This window comes from Pavona decussata, unplaced genomic scaffold (assembly GCF_977016875.1).
Source record: "Pavona decussata unplaced genomic scaffold, jaPavDecu1.1 SCAFFOLD_243, whole genome shotgun sequence".
NCBI lineage: Eukaryota > Metazoa > Cnidaria > Anthozoa > Scleractinia > Agariciidae > Pavona > Pavona decussata.
In genome coordinates this window covers 796655-822953 of record NW_028145648.1, presented here as the reverse complement: position 1 = coordinate 822953, position 26299 = coordinate 796655, and the positions used below count along the sequence as shown (strand labels likewise).

Genomic DNA, 26299 nt, shown 5'->3' with positions numbered 1-26299 from the left:
ATCTGCAAATCCAGAGTACTAGATTTTAAGAGTAAGACAGAACTAATCAAAGTTCAAGGAGCCTTTTCATCCTTCAACTTGGATGATAATATAGAAGCAAACTTCTTCACTAGAATCCAGGAGGTGAAAACGAAAATAAATTTGTGGATGTCAAGAGAGCTTACACTTATGGAAAACCTCTTTTAGCAAAAATGCTAGGTATTTCCCAATAGTGTACATAACATCTATGCTCTCTGTTCCAGATATTGTCACTAAAATTGCTCAATCACAGTTATTCTGACTCCTTTCTGTGGAATATAAATAAAAAAGACAAGATTAGGAGACTAGTTATGTACCAATCATTTGCAAATGGGGGAATTGAATTTGTTGATTTTTCAACCATAATTTAATCCCTATGCCTTCCTTGTTTGATACATTATTTGATAAATATTGTTTGATACAAAGATACATGGAAAGCAATTCCAAATTAATATTTGTCAGAATGCAGAGGCCTATCCAGTTCCTTTTGAGATGCAATTATAATCGTGCTTTCATCTGGCTTTTATAAACAAGTATTTGCCAATCTGTTACATAGAGCTCTTGCAGTACATACTCTCAGGAACTAAAAAGTAAAATCATTACCTTTCCTTAGGGTGAATATATACTTTGGAAAAAAGAAGCAATAACTATTGAAAATCACTCTCTGTTTTGGAAACCCTGGTTTGTACATGGAATTTGCTTCATACAAGATATTTTGAATTCCCACAGGAACTTCTTAACAGTCAACAAATTAGAAAATAAATTCAAGATTTACAATCAACACTAATTTCAGCTGATTGCAGCTATCCCTTTAGATTTAAAAAACAATGCTAAGGTTTACACAGCTCCTTCACGTGATTTATTGGACTAGATTTTAATATTCACGCATGTTGTGCTGGCCTCATTATTGCTTCATTGTTTCATTGTTTTATGTCCTTTTTAACTCGTAAATGCGCGCATGCGCAATGAACGAGTTATAGCGATAGTGGACTTTTCCGCTTGGTTGGTCGTTCGGTTCTGTCGTTAACTTTTGGGCATGCGCAGTGAATGAGTTTTAAATTCAATTAGTGGAAGAAAACACTTGAAAATTTTCTGTTCACCGCACGTCAGGATATTCTCATTCAATCTGTAGAGAATAATTTGACAATCATTTTAGTGTAAGAATGGAGATTTTTCGTTGAATCTGAGCAAAGTTATAGGTCTTTTCGTTTTTTTTCCAAAAATTGTGGTTTCTTTTAAGAAATTAAAAATAATTGAACTGAAAAATTCAATTAGTGGAAGAAAACACGCGAAAATTTTCTGTTCACAGCGCGTCAGGATATTCTCATTCAATCTGTAGAGAATAATTTGGCAATCATTTTCGTGAAAGAATGGAGATTTTTCGTTGAATCTGAGCAAAGTTATAGGTCTTTTCGTTTTTTCCCACAAATTGCGGTGTCTTTTCAGAATGTAAAAAGAATTGAATTAAACCAAAATAATTGAATTAAAAATTAATTTAATTTAAAAATTCAATTAGTGGACTGTCGGCAAGCTCTTTGAATAAACCAGAGCATTTACGTGACATGAAAGTTTGCCGCCAAAAAAATATTTCCCGCCAGAAAAGTCTGGCTGAAAGAAGCACTCTTAACTGATAAGTTCACTGCTAATCATAACTTTTTGCATACATGAAAACTCGACATCTTTCATCATATTTTTGCTTCACATACAAAAGTATTATATCAAGTAGATTAGTTTGCTAAAAAAACTAGTTTTGCTGTCAGTTTTCACGCGAAAGCGGAACCTGCCATGTCACGCATCAGTAACGTCGTAAACAAAATTATGCAAATTTCTAGTGAAATGAACAATTTTTGATCTCTTCAGCTTTCATAGAGGTTTGAAAGGAAAAAAATGTTTCATTTTCGCAATTTCTGTTGGGAAAGCAAAAGGACGTGGTCGATGAATTTTGATCAACTGTTTAATACATACCGTGGAGAATTTATTGAAATAGATGTGTACAGGATCAAAACCTTTTCAGTGCGGTTCATTGAATACTAGCTCTCATTGAAATAATTTTTATTTTGCAAAAGTTAGTCATATTTCAAATTATTTTTACTTCAAGATTTCGTGGACTGAACTCCAAAGGAAAAATTTCACGCATTTAGGCCGGGCATGAAATGTAGTGCGACACTTTGTTCAACAGATTTCCCTTCGTGAGATCAGCTTGAGCAAAGTAGCCTGCGTAGCTGGCGGTTTTCATGGGTGGGCTCACCGCAAAGCCGGGCACGAGGGCCATAACGATTTGTATAGTACAAGAATGGTTATTTCTCGTTACATAATGGGGCAAAGATATAATTCCTTTTAGCTTTCAGGGAAGTGTCCGTAGCCGTCTTAATTTCAATTACTGATGTGTCATGAATCTGCATTCACGAGTTGGCTCACAGGAGCCTTTGATTAACTGTTTAAATACTTTTCATTGATATGTTTTATCACATTTTAGTGTTCATGACATTCTTACCGATTTTTTAGTGTTTGTAATATATTTATGCTAAGGTTTTTATTTTTTAACTCGCACTTGAAAATGGCCTTAGAGAGGTCAAAACGTCGTGATTTTTTAGCGTGTATTTTTATCACAAAATAGGTGATAAGCTTTTGAAATAAGCGTCTTGATAAGCAATGATAAGTGTTGCTGAGTTTGGAGAATTTGTCAAAATGAGTTTTGACAGACATTTATTTACTAAGGATGAAATGTGAAAACTGTAGTATTGTCTTTTAAGTGACACAATAAATTACTGTTTCTCAGAAAGAGATAAGCTATTTCCTGAATGATTGCTTGCTTTTAAATGTTATTAAATCACCACTTTCATAAGCCCAGCTGGGAAAACTTTTGTGCTTGTTTAATTTGAAGGCCCTGCATTATTTTTTAAACAAAATTCTTTTCATTAATAGTTTACAACTTTATCTGACTTCTCTGAAAACATGTTTTTTGATACACCTGTACATAATAACTGTGTTTGCAAACAATTTATTTTCAATTGTCTGTTCAAACTCTGCAAGCAGTTTTTTCAATATTTCTCACTCTCCCCTCCAGAAAAATAATGGTCCATCCCTAAATGCAAGCTAACTAGCTTTTTACATTTTATTAAAAACTGTGACTCGTTACAACAACCAAGACCTAATAATTACTCTGGCATTCTTTCTTTCTGTGTTTTTCTCGTTGAAGTAAATCAGATGACTGTTATTGTGTGATAACCCTGTCATCTTGTGCCGCTTGACATGTTTTGTCCAATGAGAACACCCCCATACCCTGGTTGATGTTTCACTTCTGACTTGGTGATCAATTTATAACCTTTTACTAAACAATCACAATTTGTTGTTATCAGGATGAAAACATGGTTTTCAGTGGAGGGGTGGACAGTAAAGTTGTTCAGTTTCGACAGATTACTAATAAGGTAAATATAGATCGTGTTTTTGAGTTTTGTTTGTTATCATTCCTTCCTCAGATATTTTAGTCATTGTTTTATATGCTAGGGAATCCCTGCAACTTCCATACAATTTTGAAAAGTAGAGTTTATTACACATTTTGCTTTGTGTTACTCTAAAAGTGTCTAAATTGAAAAATCTAACTTCATAGGATGGTGTTTCAACCTGGGTGAAAGCAGCTTCTGAGCGCATGTTTTCACAAGATGTCCGATGTCTTGCTACTCTGGGTGGAAATCAAAACTTGTTGATCTCTGGAGGTAAGGTTATGTACTGTATGTGTGTACAATTTGTTTAATTCATTGATTTAGACATAAGTTAAAACCTTGTATGTACTCATATGTACTTGAAATGCATGTGATGACATTCATTTTCATGTAACTCAAGTTCAATCATGTACATGTACATGTACTTACAGTTTTTCCACGTCTCGTCTCTCGAGAGGGTGGTAACTTACTTTTGAGCGGTAGTACTGTATGTAGTGTGTGTGTTTGTGTAGTTTTGTCATGTCACAGCAGGACAGTAGGAGATCACAAATGAACAACCCACTGCTGAGTTAGTTTTGTGCAGTCCCATGCCACAACCACTGTTTTCAAAATGAAAATGTAAAACACATTGGAAAAGCTGTAAAATTGTATATTTAAGTTTGTCAGCAAAGGAAAACGTTTCACAGATCAGCAGTGAAATAAATACTAACAGAAAATGCTACTGAAAAGCAAACAGGAGTCCACAATTTAGTGATCAGAATAATTTGCCAGTTTCTGTCTGTCTGCCTGTCTGTCTGTCCTTTTAAGATCATAAACCTTTGTGAGTTTGATTTGTCTTGCCTAATCCATATTACATGTATCTCTAGGGCTAGACCCTAGCATCTTATTATACTCCACCAGAGAGTTTGGTAGATCAAACTGCAGAAAAATCCCACCATTTCCACACGTGAGTAATGAGCCATGTTGAGTTGATTGCTTTTGTTCTGCCATTGGTTGTAATTTGGTTGTCTTTGAAGGATGGAGCTTGAGAAAGGTGGAAATATTTGCAAACATCTGACTTTGTTCTTACTTTAATATAGTAAGATTAGTAAGCACTGAAAATTTAGATTTTGAATGGTGATTGAATCTTCAAAGTTAGATATAGTTATCAGCTCTGTAGCATCTATTTGAGAGCTGGTGAAGCAAAATGTTTCCCTTTTTCAGTCATTATTTTTCAAAAAAAAAAAAAGTTTAATAGTCTGGTTGTGTCTTCAATACTTTGTAAGGTAAGAACAAAAGAAGTCATTAGTATCCTTTGTGAAATGGAAAAAAATATTCTATTTCATGGAACCTTAAGCAAAAAGACAGTTTGATGCAAGACAGAAAATAGGGGAGTATGTTTTCTGAATAAATTGTGAGCCATATGCAAAAACCAAATACAGAACTGGACAAAGCAAGAAGAAGAAGAAGAAGAAGAACCTAAAATTACTAAGTTAATAAGGGAAACTGAAATTGTGGCAAGTTTTCTGTGACACAGTGTAACGTCACTATTATTGTTCTTTTTAGAGACCAGTTGTATTTTTGGCATCAGCAGCAAATGTCCTTATGTATCAAATGTCAAGTGGTTTACAGTTCTGGAGACTAGGAGAAACAGGTGATTAACTGATGATATGTTTCTTTAGCTATGGTAATAAGTTCTTTTTTTCCACTGCCCCATAGTTGTGGAATTCCTTCCCCAATTCTATTAGATTTTCTCCTTTTTTTATAAGGACACTCAAAACACATCATTCAAAATTTGTTGTTAAATAAGACTGTAACTGCTATTTAAAAAGCATAGAGACAGTTTTGTTGTTGTTACAGTCGAACCTGTATTAAGCGGCCACCCTCAGGGAATGGCCAAGTGACCGCTTAATACAGGTTGTGCTTAATAGGGGGGCAAACTTGATAAAAGACGCTGTTTATACTGTAACTGATCAGTTAATGTACAGTTGATTCAAACACTCGCTCAAAATGCATTGACTGTTCCTCAATTAATAAATAACAAAAACAGATCGGTAACACAATGTGAGAGCAAAATTTTGCAGTCATTACAGTGTTTTTTTACAGTCGGGCGTCTAAGTTATTAACTAGCAAAATACTTGCATGTTGTCCTTCATGAAATCAAAATAAAAGAAGCCAAAACAACAAACACTGATTTCAGACTATTTTTCTTCTTAGGACAAATTTTGTCCTAAGAAGAAAAATAGTCTGAAATCAGTGTTTGTTGTTTTGGCTTCTGTAATTTGATTTCATGAATCAAGTCGTTGACTTTGCTTAATGCCAAAGGAAGTTCCTGGTGGCCGTTAAACTGGGCAAAGTCTCTCAAATTAAATTGTTGCTCTGCCACTTTCTCGGCCTCTGATTTTGTCTTAATAACTGGTTGACTTTCAACTCAGGGTCGTACTCATCGTCTGCATCAAAAGATCTTTCATCGATTCTAGGGGCTCCCTCCTCTGCTTGTCCAATCGTAACCTCGTTCCTTTTTTCCTCCTCGTCGAGAAGCTGATTGCGTATTGCCTTCCTCCAGTTTGGATCAGAGCTATCGACGTTACCAAGGCATACGTCAAGCTGTTACCCTGCTGAGATATATTCTCCAGCATCACACGAACTGATCTTGTTGATTAGGGTTTGAAGTTGTGGCAGTTCATCTTCTCCTTCAAAGGGACCATCGTCTTCCACAATTTCTTCTGGGTAGAGCCGTGTCTTCCTGAAGCATTTTTTGATTGTTTCAGGAGACACTTCGTATCAAGCCTGTCATCCCCATTGGATGGCCATAGAGATATCTACAGACTTGACGATGTCGCTGGTGCTTTTGCCTTGATCCACCTTGGAGCAAACATAATGAATCAGCCGCTTTTTGAACTTCACTTTCCAGTTGGCGATGATTCCAGCGTCAAAGGGCTGAGTCTTTGATGTGGTGTTCTTAGGCAGGACCTTGATGCCAATATTTGAAAACTTCTCAGCCAAGTTAGGGGGGTGACATGGAGTATTGTCCAAGAACAGTAAGATACTTCTCTTCTTTCGTGTCAAGGTTTTGTTAAGTCTAGATGGGACATCAGTCAATACTTCCGTTGTCATCCTTGCTTTTGAGTTTGCATAATAACAGCATTGGTAAGGTCTTTTAGTGTCTTTTAATTTCTTGAAACAGCGTGGTTTCGCATATTTACAACAACTGGGTCTTCTTTTCCTCCAGCAGCGTTGACAAAAAACGCCCATGTTTTTCTCTGTTTGGCTTGATTTCCACCACTACACCGCCTTCCCTTTTCATTTAGGCTTGTCTCAGGCAATCCTCGCCAAAAGCTTCCAGTTTCGTCAATATTCCACGCAACTTCCGGCTTCCATCCTCTAGTGATCTCTCTTACCCGCTCATTCCAGCTCTCTATAATTTCCTGTTGAACATCTCCATCCTCGCCTGCTATAGCCATGTTGTGGATGTTGTGCTGTTTCTTGAACGACTCTAGCCACCCATTAGACTCAGCAAAGCCATCGACGCCGCATTTTTCTGCAAGCAACAAAGCATCCTCTTGAAGCACTGTTCCTGAAACGGAAATGTTTGAGTTTCTACAAATAACGTAGAACTACCACTGCCATAGTATCTCATTAACATTCGAGTACCTCAAAGAACGGAACCTCTTTTGCTGATTTGACAGAGAATTTGTTTCATATAATGCAAGTATTTCGTTTCTTTCTTTTACGATTTTATGTGCCTGTGCTCTTCTGATGCCAAACGTTTCAGCAATTTTTCGATATCCCTCTTTCAGATAATCTTTTGCGTACGTTATCATCTCAACTCTCCGCTGTAAGCTTGTGCATTTTCGCTTTTTCCTGGACTTTTTCCTTTGTGTAGTTTTGACTTTTCATTTTAGATGTGCTTGGCTTTGTGCCTTCTCTTCTAGTAAGTGAGACTTTCGTTTTGTCAATTTCTTTTACTGCATTTCATCGGCGGGGTTACATGTCAAACAAAAAGCTACACTGGAACCAGCCTTCCAGTTTGGTCTTTCTTCAGACCCAACAACGGAGCATTCTGCCCTGTTACACACAGAAGCGCGACAGCTTAAACAGTGATATTTTGTCTCGAATTCACAACTCCGGCAAAGCGGCATAACAGTAACTGTAATAATCGCGCAAAGAAAATAAAACCGAGTTAGACCATTACGATCGCGTTTCACTTTCAAACCGAAACAAACTGAGAGAGGCGCTTAAGGGTGGGGAAACAGTTTGGACACGTCTTGACTTCCTTCTTCAATTTTATTGGTGCGGTGTGATATCGACACTTCCGTTTCTTAGGTGATAATGCGATGGCATAGAGATCTAAAAGTGTTTAGTTCTCAAGTCCGACTCGCCCTTTCCGCTCCCACCTACAGCTACCTTGTATGCCAACCTGGAATAAGCACGATTGAACAACCGGGCGAACAACCGAGGTCAAAATGTTGCTGACGGTGAATTCTTTCATCAGGGGATATCATGAATACTTGGACCTCTGGGAGCCAAATGCGGTTGATGAATTTTTGCTCATGGATTCAAATGCTGTTGCAGTAGTTCAACTGAGCCGCAAAAGCCAAAGCATGCATATCAGACAAATGTGACGAATTTGATGTAATTGGTTGGGAGGTTGTGGGTTCAAACCCCGGCCGGACCACCACTCAGGGTCTTTATGGAGGAGAAAGTGCTGCCTTTGTAATGACAACTGCAAATGGTTAGACTTTCTAGTCTTCTCGGATAAGGACGATAAACCGTCTCACAACCCTTGTTCGTAATAATTCTGTGGAATTCTTAAAGAACCCACTCACTGTCCCTTAAGAGTAGGGGACGTAGTTCCGGGTGTTGTGGTCTGGTCTTTGTGTGTATTGGTCTGGGAGGGTGGGGTGAGACCACATATGGACTGAGGCGGCAGCCAGAGGTGCTATGTTTATGCTGACGTCCGATCTCACCCTCTGGATATGATTGGTATTTGATTGTTAAGTCACACGTATGTTGTGACTGATTTAATAAAGACTTCAAGTAATTGGGCATGTTCCTAAACTAATGGCAATGTGTTTGACAAAGTTCTTAAAGGGCCCTAGTCAGCCACACCTTTGTTTTTGTTTATATGCGAGAATTTGGCTATTATATTATATTCGGAGCATATCGAAATGAACGAAATCACTGTGAAACTACTAAAGATAATGAAACATACTTTCAGGAACACAACTTACAGTAAAGCATTAAGATTTCGCTTCACCATGCAAAATCAATAATTTCGATGGGATCGAAAATGGCGGAGACTGACTAGGGTCCTTTCAAGAGACCATAGAATTTTGGAAAGGTAATCATTAAAGGAAAGCGTGTTAACTGTAGCATTATGGCCTTGAAGTGCCTTGTCATTATTATTTTCAAGGGGACAACTTCTCGTGCAGATGGTTACATGAGAAATTGATTAAAGAAAAATTCCACGTGCAATGTTTCCAGGACGTTTGAACAGAAAGTTACTGTACTAACATTGATTTCTGCTGGAAAATTTTGAAAGTAAACATGGAATGAATTTAACTTGAGAGATTATTCATAATTTTATTTGAGTGGTTCCGTCTTAAGTGACCATTTAATACAGGTCAAGATAATATAAAAAAGCTTAACCGCTTAATACGGTATTTATGTTTCACTACAATTATTCATTTCCAATCACTATTTCACATTATTCCTCTCCTATATCCACTGCTCATATCTAGTTCAATCTGTCTCCCTGTGTTTGTACGCTATTTACTTGTCTCCATCAGTCCCTTTATCTTATTTGTTTTGCATGTTAAAGTCAGGGGGATAACTCGAAAACCGCAAGGTTCACTTATCCCCCTGACTCGACTTTTTACACACATAATTTTCATCCCTAATATGTTGTAATTTATTGTAATTTGCAGTAGCTATTGTGTATTAAGTGTCAAGAGGGGGGAAAAAGAGGAAGAGGGATTGGAAAGATATGGGGATAGAGCGAACATGCGTGTAAATATGTGCAACTGTTAATTATAACATAGAGCGCGTGCTTCCCTACCTAATTCTTATCGCATCATCATGGTATATTTCTCAACATACACACGGCCGTGCGTCCATAAAATGACATGTGCAACTGCTCAGGCAAACGCGGGTTTCCGTCGCTTAGTTTTAGTTTGTACAAAGAAAGCAAATTTTCATTGACAATTTCAGATGTAACTTTCTCGTTCAGACCGTACCATTGTGGCGTGTTTGTGAACAGCTGATAAGAACCTTTGTTTTTCGGTACAGCGCATTGAGAGAATTTTGTAATCAATCACAAATAAAACCTGTTTTATGCGTACTACTTTACGATACTTCGTTGTCACTATGTTATAAAAGAATTGGTTCATACTTTAAGCTGTGCGTATATCGAGTTATGGATGCACTTGGGAAATTTGGAGAGCACTCAAGAAGCTAGAGTTGCCCTCTGCTACTCCTCAAGCAACTCTTACACTTCTTATAACTCAATATACACATGCTAAGCATGAACCAATTCTTAAATATAATTAAACAGACAAAGACTCAATGCAAAGGTCAGTTGTGGCTGACAGTGAAAACAGTGTCTGTGGAAAACAATGTAACAGTCTCGCGTTCTAATATGCCCATACTATTAGTTTAACTGTTATTAATAGTAGTTAGTCTGTTATATCGGATGATATGTACATTAACATAGAATAGCTACACTTCAGCAAGATAGGACCTCATCCTCTCTTGGCATGGGTTTACATGGTCAGCATTTACTTTGTATTCGCTGATCCATCTTGTAGGATAAATAGGATCCATTCATTCATATCAGTATTCATGTCCTGCTTACAGATGATCAGAGCACAACTTTGCAAAGACAACCCATGCACCTCATAGAGATTAACAAGAAGGTTAGTTGATTGTGCTCTTGGTGACTTCCAATAATTTAGAGTGGTTTTAAATTGAGTGTTAAAGGCAATTTCATGTTTGCTTCAAATGGTTTTGCATTACTGCCCTCTGTGATTGGTTGGCAAAGTTTGTGCCCTCAACCAATGGGGAGCCAAACCCAAACCAGTCGTGACTGGCTTGCATGTTTTCTTGCACTTGACTCTGGTTGATTGGTTCATTTTGCTGTTTCAATCTGTTATGATTGGTCAGAATAATTACTTTGGTTTTGATTTTACAACACTCTTTTGAAAACCATTTTATACCAGGAATAGTAAACTGTTTGTCTAAGATTGCTTGTCTTCAGATTTTATGCTTCTTTGTGTAATCACTTTGCCTCTGTCAGAATTTCCTAACGAGTGTGATTTGCATGGCCATAGACCCAATGTAAAAATGGCTGACATTGTTTGCATTCAAATTAGCCTTACTAACCTCGTTCTTGAGTTCAGGATATTTTACCTTGAACGAGGCTAATTTGAATGCAGACATAAGGTCTATGTTTTTAACTTTTTTTGCTGATTAGAAATATCATAGCAGTAGAAGTGGGTATTGTTTGGAAGGCTGTATCTGTTAAAATTGCATAAATTCATGTTATGCCATTTGCATCTCCACAGGGTGATCATCACGTTGTGTGTAGTGCTATTTCACCATGTGCTAAGTGGGCAGCATTTTCTGATGTGCACCATATCAGCTTATTTAAGTTGAATTTGGTAAGTACTTTTGTTACTTTGTCTGGTGATTAATACTTCTCTAGACAATGCTTCTTGAAAGTCTAACTGCATTACCTGAAACCAGTCAACCCAGTTTTCTGCATGTATTTGTTTGGTCTGACTTACTGTACCTCTAATACCTTAGGGCTGAGAGTATATAATACTGTCCGGGTACCAAGCAACTCTTTTGAGTCTTCTTCTAATGCAATACTTGGTTGTTGTAAATTTGGTTTCAAGTAATTGCATAATCTCTCAATAGTTTAGCGTAAAGTCGTTGTTGTAAAACTGTATATATGTATATCTCATTTGTTTTCATTTGTAAAATTTACGTGCATCTGATGAAAGTCGTGAGACCGAAACGTTTTTAACTAAACTTTTTATCTTTCTAATATCAAAAGTTGTCCATTTTCGGTTTATTTTTTTAATAAAATGAGATTTAAGATATATATTCATTTATATATCTTTTACCTTGTCTGTTTGAAACTTGTGAATAAAGACCTTGTAATTATTGTTAAGCAGTTGTGTCTGCCCAGTTTTTGTGACATGCCTGCCCTAACTGAGCAAAGTTTTTTTATAAACTCTCCTTGCTGTTTTGTGACATTAGTCTTTGTTTGTTGTTGTTTATAGGCGACAGACGGGAAGTCTCAAGTGTCTGTAACAAAAGTGAGTGGTTCCTTATGTAGATTTATTGCCTCCCTTTTAGATAGGTGTCCTTACCTAGTGGGAAACCGCTATATTATATTGACACAGAAATAAAGTTTTTATTATTATTCATTATTTTATTATTATTTGTTTCATTGAAAGGCTGTGGTGTACTACAAACTTTGTCTTTCTTTTTTTCTATAGGTATTGCCTTTGCCTGCTGAACTGTTACCAGCTAAACAACTCATTTTCACGTCTGACAGTTTAAAGCTGATTTGTGCAACAAGTCAGCCCGGTGTGATTCAAGTGAGTGTCTAATATTTCCTCACATTTTTGTATGTTGAAGGTAATATGTGAATTTCCTTCAGATGTTGGGTGAATTTGGCGCCACCTCTCTCCCACATTTGATAGCAAATGTCTGGCAAATGTTAGGTACAACCTTAAAAGAAAAATATGAAACCTAACTTTATTGAAACCCACTTTCATGTGTAGGTGGTCTTCGCTCCCATGTTTTTGTCATTCTGATGGTTTCTTTTAGATAATGTTGTCAATTCAAACAAGTGAAATTGCCACTGCCTCTTACATAAGTTATCTGAAACGCCCGTGTCATAAGCGGAGATTGGATGCCCAAGAGCCTGGGGGCTGGAATCGCAAACCCAATGTGACCTGCGATACAAGTAGCCACTGCCAGGAGTGCTGCATGGGAACACTGATATGCTAACAAAATGCCAACGTTGATACAGTGGATACAGTCTTATATACCTCAAACATGAGGAAGAAAAATTGACCAGGCAGTTTTTTTCTATTTTCATACAAGAACAACATGAAGATTTTAATCATGCCCTGATACATAATTTGTGTCCAAAAATGTCAGTATAATGCTTATATTCTCAGTGCTTTTGCGTTAGTATAATGCTACCAAAAAATCCAGCATAATGTACAAAACGCGGAGAAGTAAAAAAATATTATCAATCTTTTCTTTAGTTTGCCGGAAAGGAAAAAAACTAAGAGATTTTCTGGCGAAAACAATAGAGAAGAAAGGTCAGTACTGGGGTTCGAACCCGAGTCGCCAGTAGTCCACATTTTCACCGACAACACGTGGATTTATATTTGAAATGGGAGAAAGCAGATCGTGTGAATGAAGAAAGAGTTTGTCCCAACATTGACTTCCTAACATGACCGACAAAGCTTCTGTATCTTTTAGCCAGCCTGCACTCAACTGAATGAATGTTGTGCCGCAAACATTAACATTCATCTGTACCCTTCACGTTCACATTTGCCACAATTACCACAATAGAACCCACGACTTGCTCCGGTCTGGCCTCCTAGCTCAGTTGGTAGAGCAACGCACAATCAAATCCGTAGGTTGTCTGTTCGATTCCCGCCGAGGTCAAATGTTTTTCTTTTCGTCGTGCCTTCTCCCATTTCCTTACAAGGGTTTTCATGGGTTCATTTAGCACTTTAACAAATACTACAGAGTTAATTCTCTGACTCAGTTTATCCTACTTACCACACCCGCAAAGCATGCCAGGATTCAGAAAGCATGTGTCACTTCTTCGAGAGACGCCAGTATCTTGCAAAATTTGGGACTTATTGGTGTTCCTCCTCCACCAGACAGGTCTATAAAGGCTTTTCAAGCAGACCACAGGAGAGCGTTCGACCGATGGCTAGCATGTGGTAATACCTCGTTTTCACTTACTCGGATTAAGGTTCCCTGCGTTTCTGATGCTTCTAGTACATTCCTTCCCAGTTTTTCTACATCCCGCCGTTACTGAATAGACGGGTCTATAAAGGCTTTTCAAGCAGACCACAGTAGAGCATTCGACCGATGGCTAACATGTGGTAATACCTCGTTTTCACTTACTCGGATTAAGGTTCCCTGCGTTTCTGATGCTTCTAGTAGATTCCTTCCCAGTTTTTCTACATCCCGCCGTTACTGAATAGAAATCCAGGCTTCCTTAAGGCTCACTAGTGAACAAAATGCATTATTTAGCATACGAATCAGCCCTTTTGTCAAATGCTAATGAGCTGGCCTTGAGGTATGAAGGGTTGAGTGCATAATAGCCTCCTGTGCAGACGCTCTTTGCGCTTGCCATGCATTCGTCCCCCAAGAACGCTTACTTTTCAAGATAAATGAGGCCAAAATATCGAGTCAGCGAAATTTGACATCTGACAGTTATGCAATCAACTCTTCAATTTCATTTAACTACCTTTAACGCCTATGTCGTAAGTGGAGGTTAGGTGCCCAATAGTCTGGGGGCTGTGCCAAAAACCGCAAATCCTACCCCCGAGGTGGCAGAACACTCCAATGGCCTGCCGCACCCACAACCCAGCCACGAGCTCAGCCCGCCAAGTTGAAATAATCATTAGGTTCAGAACAACGCGAAGCAAAAACTGGAGCATGTGGCAATCAGCAACACTTCCCAAGGCTCAACTCCTGAGGCACCAAACTGCCAGCTAAGCAGACTCCGAGAGTTGCGATACCTTCTATACCAGCTGATTTGAGCCATGAATGATGGAGCAAATAGGCTTGTGGACGTCGACTTGATAGGCATTGCTAGAACACCTCCCAAACGTCTTAATTAGGTGCTCAGGAACCCCGCACGCAGCTGCAGTTGTTGAGGCACAAATCCGGAAGCTATGGCCAGAGTAAGAACCCGAATATCTAACTAAGTGTACGATAGACTGTACTCTCAACGTCAGTTGCTGCTGAGTCAAGGGCCAACTATCACCATACATAAATCGGGGCCCTGCCACAGGGCCACGCGGCTGTAGGTAGTGACCAGGAGCAAAAAGGGGACAATAAATTATCATTGCGGCACACATAAATAGCACACCTCAGTAGCAATGGGGGGCACTTGGGGACTTGGGGCACTTGATGTGGACTTTCAGGTATGAAGCATTTTCCAACCAGTCGGCTTGCAGCTCACCAACTGTCAAATAGACGATCAAAACATGAATTAACGGCGAACAACCTTACTCACTAGAAGCCAAAGAAAACCAAGCAACAAGCTCTCAACAACACTGGGGACACAATCCGTGACATTTAAGTCTAAGGCGCGCTGAATACCCATTAAAAGATCAATAGTTATAGAAAGGCGTTTGGTTGGAGATGAACCCTTAACACGCTTTATGCTCCTTAATAAAGGCTGAAGCTGAAGACTTAACCAATGGCTCTTGTGAGCCATTGCCGATGTACAGGGAGCGCACGGCTTAAAGGTAGACCTTGATTAAGGAATAGTCTATCCTGTCAGCCAGTAAATGAGAAACACGTAAGTTTCTGCTCGTCACGTGACAGAAGGGAGCTATCGGAACTCACACGACTATCTTGCCAGCTGAAATAGATATAGTGGCGCTGAGCAAAGCGATAAACTTGTCAAGTCCTGATTGAGGAAGAACTGGCGACCGGCTTCAAGACCCACTGTGGGCCACACAAATACGCAGCTATAGCAATAGGGAAAAGTTCTTTGAATGCAATAGACAAGGGATAAAGTGAGAATGACCATGTACCGAAGAACCGGTGACCGGTTACTATTGAAGATTGCTCTATGGCCTAATTAACCAGCCGCATCTGATGACACTTGGAATTCTGGGAGTGGGGTCCATGATGGTATGAGGACAAACTTAGCCCATGCCATGTTTGGAACAGCTCCCACCGCCAAGTCAAATCCCACTAAAACTTGTGGTTCTGTACGCATCCTTGTAGACACGATGAAGGGGATCTTTAAGAGATTCTAGCTCATGATGTCAACCAAGTGGTCTAACAGCAAGACAATCCTCTGTTTTTCCTCATCCAGGAGGCGAGCCTGAAGCGTGTCCGAATTGAATTCAGTCCAATACCAAGGATAGTTATGCACAGCTTGTCAGGGTGAAGGGGAAGGCCTAGCTTAGAGCAGAACTGGATGCATGTAGCAGGTTGTAAATGCAGACTAGTGAGGCCGGGTCACCCTAATTAAGGAAAGGGAGAGGAAATCTACACCATGGTCGTGAACCAGTGTCCCTTCGACCATGTCCTCAATGACTGTGAGAAAGAAAGGCACCGCTAAGCACTAGAACAACTCTGTCCACCCCGGATTGCCACATTTCGATAAGCATGTGCCACATCGATCTTAGCCATAACTGTGTCTCGGCCACGGGTCTTGATGCAATGAATGAAGGAGTCCACTATTACGTGTACGTACTGCACAGAAAAAGGTGATTTCGGGATCCCATCATTAACACTGTGGCCCTCCAGGAATGAGAGGTCAACATTAGGAGCCATTTTTAACTCATGAATGTGCGCATTGGCAATGAATAAGTTATCGTAATGTGAAGCGAATTTCACTCACTTGCTCACTCGCTCACTCGATCCATCGCTCGCTCGCTTTCTCGCTTGTTATGTCGTAAACGTTTGACAAATTAGGCATGTTCTCACGGCTCTCTCTTCTCCTTCAGTTAAAATATAGGTTTTTGGAGTTCGAAATTAAATAAAATAGTCCAAAGATCACTTGACCGCGGAAAAAAAGGATTTTGAGGATTTTGAAATGATGAACTGCACAAGCTCTTGAACGATTAAATCAAAGCGCGGACTTCACATACATTTTTAAGTACTGGAATGTAGAACGCTACATTAGGGTTGTTGTTTTTTAAACTACAGTGAATTCGGTAACAAAAATTACCCCTCAGTCCGAAACGAAAAAAAAAAATAGAACGGATTTGGTATATGTCACCTTAGGCGTTGAATCGGGGCGGTGCAAACTTTTGGTGCAGTGAGTTTAACACGAGTCCAACCAGTCAACACAACTATTTCATGTCAAAAAAATTTTATTAAAATATTACGAGGAAAAATGCAACATACAAAAAAACTTGTTGAATTAACTTTAATGATTCAAGGCAATTCAGTGGGTGAAAGGCTAAGGGTAAAATAGGAAACTAAAACTTCAGCTTCGCAATAAATTTCATTCGCGATCCAGTGTGAGTGTTAAGATCGATTCACCAGAACAAATGTATACACTGAAAGTTTGCTTATGCATAGCAACAATGATCGCAACGCTTGATGTATTTCTATATTTACGTTCACTTGGATAAAGCCAAAATAGCAACTTTAGCAAGGTTGACAGCTTTTTCCGATGTTATAAAACACGACAGAAGCGGTCGTTTGAACATGGAAAGGAATATTACCATGCTGAAAACAGCAAGATTTAGGTCCCGTGCTAGGCAACCAAAATCGTTCACATGTATCAAGTTTCATAATTTCGGCAACAAAACGACGTGAGGAAAAAAATACGGAGGTTCTTGGAAGAAAAACTGGACGCTTTTTTTGTCCATTGGCAACCAGGCAAAATCACCAAAAGAACGCACACATCCACCTTTGTGTTGCCTCGCTTATCGGAAGGAATCAGAGTGCGTGTGTAATTTAATTGTTTATACATAATGCGTTCCCTCAATGTGGCATAGCGTCCACAAATCCTTGTAGCGTAGTGTGATGCGATTACCGCTTTATGGTTACCACTATTTACTTCTGCATTCATGAGTTGACTCACAGGAGCCCTTGATCCAGGTTGATTGCTCTTTGGAATTACATCAAATCGGCTGACATTTGGGACAGGGAATGGAGGGGTGGAAAAGACCCACAATTCTGTCAGAAGCAGCTTCTGCTTGTAGGTAGTCATCGATTACTGATGGTTGGTCTAGGACTGGGAGCATGTTAAAGGATGCTGATCTTGCTGACTCTACTTGAAATTGGTATAAACTCAACGTTGAACCGATCTTGTTAACTGGAACCAACAGGACGACGCTACCAAGTGGGATGGCAACCTTGGGTGCAACACTTGAAACTGGAACTCAACGCGATCCTGGCCGACGGAGGTATTCCAAGTTGCTGGTCAGTTAATGCAATCCTGCCATGTACAGTATTTACAATGGTATTGCTGGACGCCTCCAGTAAGTCAGCATCGACCTCCTCTACTGGCTGGTGGAAAAAAGGGACAGGTGGCCCTTGAGTGATCTCCATCACAGCTGCTGCAAACGTGACGAAATCGACATCTGCCAAAAGTGCCTCTCATTCCAGGTAATACAGTACAGGGTCTGCAAACTAGAATCAAGTTGAAGGAGGAGGTCAGGGTAAAACATGAAGAGGGCAACAGCACCTGCTGAGTGGAGGGGACTGGCGGAAAACGGAAATGAAAGTTATAAAGGTCTGAATTCATTCTCGACCACTCACTGAGGCCTGAAGTTACTGCGTCTTTGCTAAAGGCACTGGGGCAAACAAAGAACCTGTTTCCATGCCTTTAAAGACTGGAATGCCTTGGACAGTGACTTGAAGAACTCTGACACCATATGTCAGTTTAGAAAAAAAAATTTAAATCTTTTAATTTATAGCTTCTTTTTGTATTTTGTAATATTTGTCATTTGTGACCTTTTATAATTTAATGTTATTTTGCATCAGGACCTCTCTGTAGATCACCCACGGGTGAGAGAGCTTTCCTGTTTAAATATTATTATTATTTATAGTCCAACCATGCCTAACCAAGAAACTGCCGTGCTGATACACACCAATATGGTGAGCAATTCTAACCACGAGCATGTTAACGCTAACACACTAAGAACGTAATGCAAATTCCCATGCAAGCACCAAAATGTTCTTGCTGCTAGCTGTTAAAAAAGCAACAACAAACAAACAGATTTTTAATTACAGTGGAAGCCGTTAATACGGTCACTAATGGGCCATAAACGTGGCTGGTCACAACAGTTAACTCTGTGTTTAAGACCACAAAGTGTTAGAGCAGTCCCCTTTGTTGTACTTATTCTTTCATCGTTGAAAGATTTTTGTAGAATCAAAGCTTTTTACTTCTAAGTCAAACTGATTTCTGCACTGTTATGGCTTATCCAAACTTGTGGGTTGAAAAATCAAATTCCCCGCCGAAACACCCAGTAGGCCCTCAATCAGTATCAGGTCAGTCATTTTGTATTCTTCACGTTTCCCGCATTTTTTTTGCTTCAGTCATGTAATAAAATTCAAGCATTACTATTTGTAACTTTAGAAACTCTGGACAGTTATGCTGACATTAGCACTCTTATTTCTGAAATAAAAAAGTCATCTTAATTATAATTCAATCATAAGTCATAATATTTTTTTCACTTTTCATTACGTTTTACTCTTTTGACAAGTAATGTATTCAAAACTGACTTTTTTAACGCCTTCAATAATTGAGGGCGTTAACAAAATTACTAGTTATTATTAGTAATTCGTTTATGTATGTCCTTAACACTGCCTGCCTAGATTAGCTCGCTATTTGCAGGTAGTGTTCATTTGTAAGTAACTTTTGGAAAACTTAATAAACTCGAACTTGAACTTGAATAAATCTCTTGTTAGCCAAGCTTGCTCGGGACCGTACTGGGAGAATATTGGCCATCGGCATTTTTTGTACGGACCTCGCGCTGTCAAGACCTCTGGCCGATATTCTCCCAGTATGACCCTCGCGCTTGGACAATAAGATCTAGATACATGTTTAGATTTCATAATGTGGTCGTTGGCCAAATTAACAGGGTGACCGCTTTAACTGGGTTCTCTTGTAAAGAAAAGTATGCCGGGATGTTTCGCCGGGACAAAAAAGAGGCTGTAGTAACGAGATGGCCATATGACAGGGTTTCACTGTTTTCAGACGTTTAAAGTATTATTCCACGTGTTCTAGGTAAATTTGTAGCTTGACATTGCACCATGAAACTGAAGCATGATTGAAATACTGCTGTGTGCATGCCCCGATTATGAGCTGAAGGATACTGACTATGTAGTCGTGTTTTTTTTCTTTCTTTTGTGTTTTGTTTGCTTTAATGTATTACAATTCTGATATTATGGTTTTCTATTATTTTCTCTGAAGATCTTAGTTCTCGATGATGAGCCATACCTGATGAACACCTTGAAGATTCCTCAACAAACCAAAGGTTAGAACAGATGACATTTATCTCACGTGACAAATAGTTTACAGGGACGGACTAATATACTTTTTTGTTGGACTTTTATCTGGTGAATGTGAGTTTTGAAGGCGTGTAGGATTATGTTAGGAAAGATTGGCATATGATGGAGAGACTAAATTTTGGCGAACCCAGAGTGAACCGAGAGTTTCTAAGAGGAAAGGTATCGAAAGAACAAAACAACATGATTCCTCAAACTACCCGGGATTGTATGAATCAGAGTGCTGGTATCAGTTGGTTTGTGTTTACATGTATGTATATTTTTGTGCCATAGCAGCCTTCTATTACTGAACATTTGTAAATGATATTTCTGCAGATCCATCTGCAATTCATCTTGTTGCTGTTAGCAATGACCTGCACTGGCTAGCTTGTTCAGACTACACCCAGACTGTAAACATATTCAGTTTAAAGAAAATGAAGGTATGTCATCCTTGGGAACTATTCACTAGAAGTGAAAAGAAAAGAACTGCAGCAGTTAGGGTCAATGTGAAATAATCTGCAACACAAGCTGTCGTTGGCATTTCTATGACTTTTTAGAGTTTCCCTTTTTCCCTTGCTATTCCTTTTATGCTTCTTCGAACCGTTTATGCTTAAATTAAAATAATGTGTTTATGCCAGTATTTGATTTCCACTATGTTATAATTAACAAATCGACGGCAGTTTTCTATGGTCTATTTAACAATTATTCCACGAGCGCGCGTTGGATATGAGATGATAGATAGCCAACGAGGCGCGTAGCGCCGAGTTGGCTATAATCATCTCATATCCAACAAGCGCAAGTGGAATAATTGTTTTATTAAAAGCAACCGAGAAATATTGCTAGATCTTACTGATTTCGCTGTGCAAGAACGACCAGAAGGCAATTTAATGGTCGCCATTTCTCGGCCATGGTATAATTGCTCATATACCATGGCCGCTAAGCCAATCAAATCCTTCGAATTGCATTATACAATGATGCAGTTTTTAATAATTAACAATTAGACGGCGAGCTCGAGGTTTCTATCGGCTGATAGCTGGCGAGGGGCAAAGCCCCGAGCCAACTATCAAAGGCGATAGAAACCGAGAGCGAGCCGTCCAATTGTTTTAGCATACCTCAGTGATCGATCTATGAAGCAAAAAAATCTTCTAATTTCATAAATTTTTATATACTTGTGCAATGATGCATGCTAGATCGCGCGCTTTCTGACAAACTGCCATCTATCGATCGATAGACGGCACCTGTGTAGCCAATCAGATTGCGCCTTTACTTGATAGTTGGTCACTGAGGTATGCTCAACTCTTATAGACCATAAAATGACGTCAAAAATGTTCAAAACACCACTTGCCTGCGGCTCGTGGTTCCACATGAGTTTTTTGAACCACGAGCCGCAGGCGAGTGGTTTCACTGCCAAGTTAAGGACATTTTATGGCGTCATTTTAAGGTCTATAAGAGTATAGACCATAGAAAACTGCCGTCGATTTGGTTTTTACAATAACATAAAAAAGTACGAGCGGAATTGGCAATTGTTTTCATTGAGAATGCGCGCATGTAACATCTGACGTCATTTTTTATTGTCTGTACTCTTATAGACAATAGCTACGAGCCAATCAACGTGCGGGAATTTGGACAGTAATTGTAAAAAAAGAAATGATATTTGTAGAATGTGTTTTTGAATCTGTCAGAAGACAACCTGTAAACAGTTTTATTATTCTTAATTCACTGTGTCACCCTCAAAAATTAAATTTAAAGTGATTGAAAGTTACTAGTTTCTCATTTGTGGAATTTTCATGCTAAAGATTATTCTTTAAAACAGCCTCGGCTTTAGTGCTATGGCTTCGTTTTTGATCAAATTGTGAAACCTGGTTGCTGTGACTTGTAGAATTAACTCAATATGAAGAAACACTTAAATACAGGTTGCCTGTCCTAGTGACGAACCTCCAACACACGTCACTCCATTTCCTTTCTCACTGATTCTCTTGACATGAGGAGAGATTACTATAAACACAGAAAACCAAGATTTTGCGGTTAGAAAATCAACGTTGCTCGTCTTTCCGTTGGAAAATTCAGAAATTATGCGCTTCCATTGGAAGTTATCATGTTGCTGTCTTTTTTTGGGCTTTTCAGGTAAGGCCGGTACATTTTGTACATTTTGTTTTATTAGGACAAGCTAAATCATTTCAATATAGTTTCCCAGCTGGAATTTGACTGTGTAAATGGTATCTGCCGTGCACTTGTGTCTAGGTTAGAGTACTTGTTTAGCAAACCTGTTTTATTCAACAGTTGAAGAGAACATTGCCTCATTTGGAATCTCGGTTAACAGCAATGGCCTTCCAACCCAAAACAAACAATCTGGCTTTGGTCTATTGCAATAACCAGGTACTGTAACTCTCCTTTTTACTTAAGGCCGGTTTAAACGGTACAATTTATGGGTCGGATTTAACCGTCCGACAGTGGTGGACAACCAACTTACGGCCGACTCGTGAAATGGAAGTTTGCCCGGTTCGGACAATTTGTTGCACTTCCAGAAAACCATCACTTCAAAATGCACATAATATTCGCGCTCCGATATTGTCGGCTGACAAATCGTCACGTTTAAACCAGCCTTCTTGATCCCAAACTCAAGGTTTGTATGCGTTGTATGGTAGAGTTAGAAACATAAGTCGTAAACAATCGAGTTTCATTTCTAGCTCGTGAATTGCGCATGCGCAACGAACGAGTTATCATGATGAAGAGAAATGGCACTCACTTGGTCGTTCCATTGTTTTATTGATTGTTCAATGGGCTGTAAACTTTATATTAATTTAATCGGAATTTAATCAAAATCATAAATCATTTATTAGTCAACGTATTATGTATTTACCATCAGGCGCCACTACGGGAAAAAAACGAGGACAAAAAATCAATGCAACGAATCAATTATTCTAGAAACTTTAAACTTTAAATCAAAGAAAGACCCTCGCAGTTAGTGACCTGAATTTCTTTTAGGCTTTCTTTTTGCAACTGCTTAAGTTCCATATATAACTACGAGGGTCTTTCTTCTGTTTAATTTTTTACCAGCAGCTAAAATATATGTTTCATGTATTCTTATTCAGAAAGGAAACAGTTGTCTGCTAAATCCTTCCATTTACCGAAACTAGGACACAAGTTTCATTTTCAGGACAGATATTTTCCAAAAGTTTGAATACGATACTCGGAACGTTCAAACATGTGAGCCCTATGCGGAGCATTTTAATCAAAGGCCCCTGTGAGCCAACTTGTGAATGCAGTTGACACATCAGTAATTAAAATTAAGACGGCTACGGACACTTCCTTGAAAGCTAAAAGAAATTATATCTTTGCCTGATCATGTAACAAGAAATAACCATTATTGTACTATAAAAAAGATTGTAAACTTATTCCCTACTCATTGAATAAGGTTATTCTGATGCGCCGATTAAAACATTTTCACGTGTTTGTTTATTCAAAGTTCATGCCGACACTTCACTAATTGAATTTGACACCGCACTTTGTGGAAAAACGAAAAAAAAATTATAACTTTGCTCAGATTCAACGAAAAATCTTCATTCTTGCACCAGAATGATTGTCAAATTATTCTCTACAGACTGAATAAGATTATTCTGATGCATCGGGAAAAAAAATTCTCATTTTTTTTTTCACTAATTGAGTTTACGACTCCGGACTTTCTGACAAACCGAAAAAAATTATAACTTTGTTCAGATTTAACAAAAAATCTCCATTCTTGCACTAAATGATTGTCAAATTATTCTCTACAGATTGAATAAGATTGTTCTGATTCCCCGTTAAAAAATTTTCACATGCTTTTTTATTCAAAGTTCATGCCGGCACTTCACTAATTGAATTCAAGACACTGCACTTTTTGGAAAAACGAAAAAATATAACTTTGCTCAGATTTAACGAAAATTTTCCATTCTTGCACTAAAATGATGGTCAAATTACTCTCTACAGATTGAATAATATTATTCTGGTGCGCCGATTAAAAAAATTTCACGTGTTTTTTGTTCAAAGTTCATGCCAACACTTCTAATTGAATTTTTAAATTAAATTATTTTAAATTCTTAAAAGACACCGCACTTTGTGGAAAAAACTAAAAAACCTATAACTTTGCTCAGATTCAACGAAAAATCTCCATTCTTACACTAAAATGATTGTCAAATTATTCTCTACAGATTGAGTAAGATTATTCTGATACGTCGCGAAAAAAGTTTCCTCTTTTTTTTTTCACTAATTGAGTTTACGACCCCGGACTTTCTGAAAAACTGGAACTTTGCTCAGATTTAACGAAAAATCTCCATTCTTGCACTACATGAGCGTCAAATTATTCTCTACAGATTGAATAAGAATATCGTGATGCGCCACGAACAAAAAATTTTCGCTTGTTTTTTCCACTGATTGAATTTAAAACTCATTCACTGTGCATGCCCGAAAGTTAACAATTGAACCAACCAACCAAGTGAAAACGCACCATCGCTATAACTCGTTCATTGCGCATGCGCGCATTCACGAGTTAAAAACCACCAAGTCGTGCAAGTTTTTTCACATTTTACAAACAGAATTGTAAGAAATCAGTCAATAAACATTCTTTAACTCACTGAAAAAAGAATTGTGAAGAAGTCCGCATGTTTCGGACCATGCAATCATCCCCCACAACCAAAATAACTCGGTTTTAGTGAAAGTGACATCCTTGCGCAAAAAAGGGGGCAGATTCGAAACAAAGTTTGTTGCTTGTAGTTTGCTCTGATTACAATTCGTGTGGGACACGATTTCATTTTAAGACTTCCACTGTTCTTAAAAGTATTAACGATGGATGAACGAGAGAGGTATTACAAACACAGCAAGAGAGAGCCGTTTCTGAAATTTGCAACGAGGTGTACTACAAAAATACATTTTTTTCTCAATCATTGCCCACAAAAGCAAACAAATAAATACCCCGCCTGCTACACAGCCACCCTGCATTCACGAGTTGTAGAGCCCGTAGAGCTCGTAGAGCCCTTTCATTACACATTGTTTCCTGGATGCCCTGTATCGCACGTATTCCAAACAGCCAGTCAGAACATTACTAGTTCTTAAAACATTTTTAACTGTTATTTTGGCAAACCCTAGATCAACTCCAAGGTTTAAACTTTTTACAGCACACGTTCAATTTGTCAAGTGTCCAGATATTATGAAATGTGAAAATCGGTGATTGAACGGAAGGATAACTTTTGTGTGGCGCTGTTGACATCACATTTTGTGCTCTCTTGCATTTCATTCACTTTTTAAGGGAATATTGTAGTTGAGTTAGATTAGGGGAGCATTGTGGGTGAACAGATCAATACCTGGTGTGTCAGTCAACTGTCTTATCAGTTATGGCAGCAGAATGACAGTCAACGATTGTGCATTGGACAGGAATGTTATGTATAGTAATTTTGCTGTAATCGATGACGGCTATTATAAAGAATCAAACAGATACTCTGCGTTTATAGAAAAAGATCCAAACTGTGTAGTTAGGCCTGGTTGTACAAAGAATGCACAACTCTACAGATTTAACGTGCTACAAACAACTTTTTCATGGTAACTTTATCTACTGGATTGAGTTTACACACTTGAAACGACTGGAAACTTTCTTTTTGGAGCTTTCATGAAGTTTATTCAATTTAGGCCCTGTTCAGACTAGGTGCCCGTACCAGGGCCCTGTGCCCGGTCACTGAAAAATTCGGTGTTCTTGTTCTTCAATTCAGTGACCGGCATTTTGTTTACGGGGAACTGACAAAATCCTTTTTAGGCCAGTGCCCGTGTCCGAGTACAACCCTTGGAGGTACCGCCCGGGTATTGTACCCGGAGTTTTCCCCAGAACCAGGCACGGGCACTAGTCTGAACGAGGCCTTAGAAAATAAAAATTGTTGATGTTTTTATTCCAGATGTGCATGGACATCGTTGTTGAAATAGGATGGTGGTATTTAGCCCTTTGGACTAAATTAACTTTTTTCACAGATCTATATTTTCAAGCCGTCAAGTGGAAAGTTAACTGACTGGTCAAGACAAGCGTCAGAGCACGGCCTACCTAAACAGTGGACCACACGTCACTGTAAAGTGATCAGCATTCAGTTTGATCCAACCAATCACAATCTCATGCTGCTCCAAGATCACCAAATGATCACTCTTCTGGATCTTACACAGGTAACATTTTATTTTGTATCACTCACATAATTTTCTTCAACTGTTTTCTTTTACTGAACCTCTGCTTAACGTCCACGTACTTCGTACAACGGAAAGCACTACAAACAGTTACACGGAACAGCTATGGACTCACCAGTTTCTGTTGTAGTAGCAGAAATTGTCTTGCAGAACATCGAAGAACAAGCCCTAGCAACCTACAAACGGACACTACCGCTCTGGTTACGGTACGTAGACAACACCTTTACAGCAGTACACAAAGACGAAATTGACGATATTCACGAACACCTTAACAGACAGAACGCTGACATACAGTTTACTAAGGAGATCGAAGAAAATGGTAAAATACCTTTTCTAGACTGCTTATTTACCCGTAACAACAACGAGAACAAACTAAGTACTACGGTTTACAGGAAACCAACACATACTGACAGACTACTGGACCAGTC

The 26299-nt window shown here is 38.7% G+C and overlaps 1 protein-coding gene across 2 annotated transcripts in view; it reads left to right on the top strand.

The window, feature by feature from the left end:
• The window catches only part of LOC146457455 (U3 small nucleolar RNA-associated protein 4 homolog), a 44609-nt gene that overhangs the window by 15953 nt on the left and 2357 nt on the right, over positions 1 to 26299 (top strand). For both annotated transcript variants that reach the window (XM_085091921.1, XM_085091922.1), the window contains exons 10-21: positions 3378 to 3446; positions 3629 to 3734; positions 4328 to 4407; positions 5007 to 5094; positions 10299 to 10357; positions 11006 to 11101; positions 11729 to 11764; positions 11948 to 12049; positions 19603 to 19666; positions 20013 to 20116; positions 21957 to 22052; positions 25668 to 25853. In XM_085091921.1, the coding sequence (XP_084948047.1) occupies positions 3378 to 3446; positions 3629 to 3734; positions 4328 to 4407; positions 5007 to 5094; positions 10299 to 10357; positions 11006 to 11101; positions 11729 to 11764; positions 11948 to 12049; positions 19603 to 19666; positions 20013 to 20116; positions 21957 to 22052; positions 25668 to 25853 (1086 nt within the window). The remainder of the gene's footprint in view (positions 1 to 3377; positions 3447 to 3628; positions 3735 to 4327; positions 4408 to 5006; positions 5095 to 10298; positions 10358 to 11005; positions 11102 to 11728; positions 11765 to 11947; positions 12050 to 19602; positions 19667 to 20012; positions 20117 to 21956; positions 22053 to 25667; positions 25854 to 26299) is intronic.